Source organism: Carassius gibelio, chromosome A23, assembly GCF_023724105.1.
Source record: "Carassius gibelio isolate Cgi1373 ecotype wild population from Czech Republic chromosome A23, carGib1.2-hapl.c, whole genome shotgun sequence".
NCBI lineage: Eukaryota > Metazoa > Chordata > Actinopteri > Cypriniformes > Cyprinidae > Carassius > Carassius gibelio.
The window spans coordinates 3,994,075-3,999,220 of NC_068393.1; the positions used below are offsets into that span (position 1 = coordinate 3,994,075).

General features: G+C 43.8%; 1 protein-coding gene across 1 annotated transcript; it reads left to right on the plus strand.

Annotated features, from left to right (window-relative positions):
- The first annotated feature begins 1,038 nt into the window (after positions 1 to 1,038).
- LOC127944708 (transcription factor MafB) lies at positions 1,039 to 4,492 on the plus strand. Its single transcript, XM_052540904.1, has one exon. The coding sequence runs from the start codon at positions 1,391 to 1,393 to the stop codon at positions 2,555 to 2,557; it is 1,167 nt and encodes a 388-aa protein (XP_052396864.1). The 5' UTR covers positions 1,039 to 1,390; the 3' UTR covers positions 2,558 to 4,492.
- The last annotated feature ends 654 nt before the right edge of the window (positions 4,493 to 5,146 follow it).

The following is a 5,146-nucleotide window of genomic DNA, read 5'->3' on the forward strand; positions in this document are numbered from 1 at the left end:
AAAATGCATTTTGCGTCAAGAGTCAAAAACAAAAACATAAACAAATTAAAACCCTTGGGGTCAAAATAAGGAAAGGATGAAATGCCTTGTAAATATGGAATAAGTCTAAGAAATAGAAAAAACAGTATATATTTATTGAGGTTATTGGCATTATATTTATTGAAATAGCCTATATTTAAACAGTCTTAATAAATACTTAATGTGTTTGTGTATATGACTTGTGCCTAACAAAAATCACCAAGTCTTAAACAGCGATGTAACCATGCCTGTTTTGAAAGAATTAGTCAAACCCCTCGTTAATAGGTCAATAGGTCTTTAACTCGAAGACAGAAGTTTTTTAAGATCTCTGATATGCAAAATATTGGTTTATTTTCATTAATATTTACAATTTACTCACAGATAAAATCACTCATAGTCTTACATCATATAGTCGTATGGGCATTTGAATGACTAACGCGCGCGCGATCAGAGGCGCCACGTGAGGGCAGCGTTGGGTGAGTTTTCATGACTCTAGCGTCACCCGCCGCGCGATACCGGCCCTTCACTTCAGCTTGTCTTGTTGAAAATTCAAGAGTTAATAAATATTGCCATAAGACATACACCTGGTGTGTCCCGGGCGTCCTCATTCATGCAAAACACGATCATCATTTCCATCATGTTTTGTTCTATCCATCCATCTATCTATCTATCTATCTATCTATCTATCTATCTATCTATCTATCTATCTATCTATCTATCTATCTATCTATCTATCTATCTAAGAGCATAAATAAATCATATAATGTGACGTTTTGATAATAAGTCCAGTTACAGTATGTTGTACTTTGGAGGCTATGCAGTACAGAACAAACGGCTGTGCGCGTATCCAATCAGTCAGTACACGAAATACCACTGTCCCTTTCTTCATCCCGTCAGCTGACAACACACAAACAACGATCATTATGCTAATTCTCCAGATCTGACTGGTCGCCGGCCACCTCTGACGTCACGCGCGCGTAGACTATAACAGCACCGAGAGCTCTGGCGTCCTGCTACAGTCTGAATACTCAGGAGCGAGTGCGAGCTGAACTCTCTGCGGTGCAGAGCTGGACAAACACAGCACCCATCCACCTCAACGCTGCTTCACTGGCTTAAGGAGATATTTTGGAGTACCCGGGATTGGGACGGGAGCCCTTGTCCGGTACTTATTTTTGTCTTTTATTTATATTTTGAGTTCGACGGGACGCGACTTTCTCCAGAACTGTCCAAAGACTGCAGCTGTCGAGCTCTGTGCGTCCGCGTGAGGCAAATGACTTTTGCAGTGCATTAGTCCAGAAAGTTGTTATTTTTTTATTATTATTTTTTTGCTCTCTCTCGCTTTCTCCCGTTTGAACATTTCGAGCGACTCTGCATGCTCCAGCGCTCGAGCGCGTCGCGTTCGGAGACCCATCCAGAAAACTGCATGCGCAAAGAGAGGGAAGAAAAGCAAAAGTCGAGTTTCGCGACGCTGGTAAACACTTTGCTGAAGAACAGGGACACGATGAGCGGCGATCTCGCCATGGGGCCCGAGCTGCCCACCAGCCCGCTGGCGTTGGAATATGTCAATGACTTTGATTTGATGAAATTCGAGGTGAAGAAAGAGGCCTTGGCGGGACTCGACCGCTCCAACATACGGCAATGCAATCGCCTCCAGCCGCAGGGCTCCGTGTCCTCGACTCCGATTAGCACCCCGTGCAGCTCCGTGCCGTCCTCCCCGAGCTTCAGCCCCACAGAGCAGAAGAACCATCTGGAGGAGCTGTACTGGATGCCCAGCGGCGCGTACCCGCAGCAGATCGACCCGCAGACGCTAAGCCTGACGCCCGAAGACGCGGTGGAGGCTCTGATCGGTGCCACGGCGCACGGGCACCCTCCGCCCCCTCATTTGCAGCAGCAGTTGCAAGCAGGAGGCTTTGAGGGATACAGGGGCGCGCATCACCACCACGGTCACGCGCAGCAGCAGCACCAATACGGCGCTATCCCGCATCACCCCGACGACCTGCAAAGTCACCCCGGCGCCCACGGCCACCACCATCACCACCACCACCACAGTCAGGACCCCGACAGCCCTTCTCCTACCTCACCCGGGGCCCACCAGCAGCTCCACCACCGTCACCACCACCATCACCACCCGCACGCCCACCCCGGCCAGCAGGGTCACCACGGTGTGGGTGGAGGCCTGAGCGTGGAGGACCGCTTCTCCGACGACCAGCTGGTGTCCATGACCGTACGGGAGCTCAACCGACACCTGCGGGGCTTCACCAAGGACGAGGTGATCCGCCTGAAGCAGAAACGCCGGACCCTGAAGAACCGGGGTTACGCGCAGTCGTGCCGCTACAAGCGCGTGCAGCAGAAGCACGTGCTGGAGAACGAGAAGACGCATCTCGTCACCCAGGTAGAGCAGCTCAAGCAAGAGATCAACCGGCTGGCCCGAGAGAGAGACGCCTACAAACTCAAGTGCGAGAAACTGAGCGGAGCGAACGGGTTCCGCGAGGCAGGCTCCACGAGCGACAACCCGTCCTCTCCCGAGTTCTTCATGTGAGTGTGTGTTTCCTATGCCTGAGAGACTCTGCGCTCATTCAGATAACAGCAGATACAGTACTCATATTAGAAGAATAATCCACAAGAAATAATAATCTCATATCTAATCATCGCCACCGATCTTGGCAACTAAAATGCGAAGAACATGTTAGAATGTTTTCTGGGAAATGTAGTTTAGTTGCTTGTAGTAATTTAACCCCTTTAGTAGAGATCTCACAACAAAAAGAAAAGCGAAGGACTGGCTTTTGTAGGCTACTTCAGATAAAACCTTCTTTCCATCTTCTGGTTTGTTCTCGGTTGTTCAGGAAAAAAAAAGTGCTGAACGGGGAGAGAAACTTTGGACTTTTTTTTTCTTTTCCTTTTTTTTTTCACTTGGCCAGAAAAGTTGAGAGCACCAGATATGCAAACCTCCCTTCCTCCTCCTGTATAACGCGCCCGAGCGAGGCCACAGGGAACTTTATGCAACATCTCATTGGTTTATTGCCTGCCTGGTTATATATAGATATATATATATATTACAAATAAAATGAAAAAAACGACAAAAACAAACACATAAATCTGCATTAAGATATTAATCCTGCATGCTGGACATGTATGGTAATAATTTCTATTTTATACACTTCTTTCTTGGTTTCTTTGTTTCTTTCTTTGTGTTTATTATGTATCATAAAGAGCATGTTTTTGATCTCTAGCTCTTTTTTGGGGGGGATGTGAGACTGGTTCTCCGGTCGCTCATTGTATGGGTTCATCTGGACTTGTAAATATATGCAACAGCAAACCTACAAACCGACATCGAAGAGCTGATTGTTTCCCAACTCTTATGATTTGTTTCATGTATCGGGTATTGGCAAGGGATTTCCAGTAACGGGCATTTTGCGGCTGCATTTAAAGCAAGCAAACTTTGTCAAAGAAGCGCACTTTGGGGGGTAATGATTTTAGAATTGGCAGTTTTTATTTCTATTTTTTTGGATTGTTTCTTGGTTTTAGCAGACATGCCGCACACGCACATTTAGTCATAGATGAATCTAAAGCACGCCTTTCATTTGAACTGGTGCTCATAGTCTCACGTCTAGCTGTAGCAAGACACAAGTGTGTGTGTGTGTGTGTGTTTCTTCTTCATGCAAACTGTTGCATAATCTATTGCTATTTTATAATATAAGCAATACGTTTAGGTCGTGTCTTTTTTGATGGATAGGATTTCAACGAATGGGCACACTTTCATCGACATTTCTTATTTCTTTTTTTCTTTTTCTTTAAAGCTATATGAGCTGCCAGTTTTATAAACCAACATTTCAAAATGTGGTTATTATAATCCAGCTCGAGGGTGTAGGCTTCTTAAATCAGGGGTTTGTGTATTATCGTCTAACATGAAAACTGCGCATGTATTTCAACGGAGAGTTTCAATGATCAAATGTTAAATGTTTGCCTTTATTTTTTTCTCTGCCGGTCAGTAAAAAATAAGGGATTCAGGTTCTGCATAATCTCAAAATGAAAAGTATATGTCTCATGTTATTGTTCTGTTTATTATTATTATTTTTTGCTCTATTTTTGTTTTCATTATTATGTCGATATTCTGGTTCTGCTGGCCAGATGCATAGTTTTTATTTTAATGATTAAATTAACAAACTGTCAGATCATATTGAATAAGCATGGTGCTTGCATCTAAGAAACATTTGTTAAAAAGTCTCGCATTTAACAATCTTTTTGGTTTATTACTGATTCAACTGTGTTGAAATCAAATGTAAACTGCAGCAGCAGGTTGTTGTATTGTTTGTTAATTTCATGTATTATGAGGGGATCAATTTTCAAATCTGTTTATATGAAAAAAAATAGAGTTTAATTCGGATTGTTCCATTCAGGCTGGTTTCTGTTTCATTTTTGCTGTTTTTGGAAGAAATGATTTCTTATTTTGCTTATTAAAGTCCGTGAAATGGCATTGATTTGTTAGTCACTCATTTTCTGCGTCAATTCCTGTGTCTGTCAACGTGACGCAACAGTTCGGTTTATCCCGCACTGTTATCACGCAACACTGCAATCCAGTGATCAATCAGTCATCAATCAACCTTCCTTGAACATTCGACTGAGAAGCGATATTTCTGTGAGCGGGTGTTGTCCTGCAGACCGTATCTCGGTGAACTTTGACCTCAAACGACCCACATCCAGAAATGCCCTCTTATTATTAATCCGTATTTGAGAATTAAACTGTGTGTGTGTGTGTGTGTGTGTGTGTGTGTGTGTGGATACCATTCCTTTATAAGAAGAAGAAGAAAAAAATATAAATAATAATCAGAGGCTTTTTCAGAAATTGAATAGGCTACTTATCATTAATTTAGTGAGCGTTATTTATGCAATATCGGACGTTAATGAAGGAGCAGAAGAAAAATGAGAAAGAAAAACGGATAAAAGCAGAAGCTGTGTGTGTTTAGGCCTTCACTTGTGGTGTGACCTGCAGGATTTCAGGCCTCTCGTGCTGACTCCAGCAGAAATCCAGCGCGCACGTGCGCTCGGTAAAATGAGATCTTTGACCTTGCGCTCGAGGCCCAGACTGTGGGAACAGAACAATTAACCCCTCCGACACCCGATACAACAA

What these genes read in the sequence shown, in the direction of transcription:
- LOC127944708 (XM_052540904.1), top strand. Translation starts at nt 1,391, where the DNA reads ATGCTCCAGCGCTCGAGCGCGTCGCGTTCGGAGACCCATCCAGAAAAC.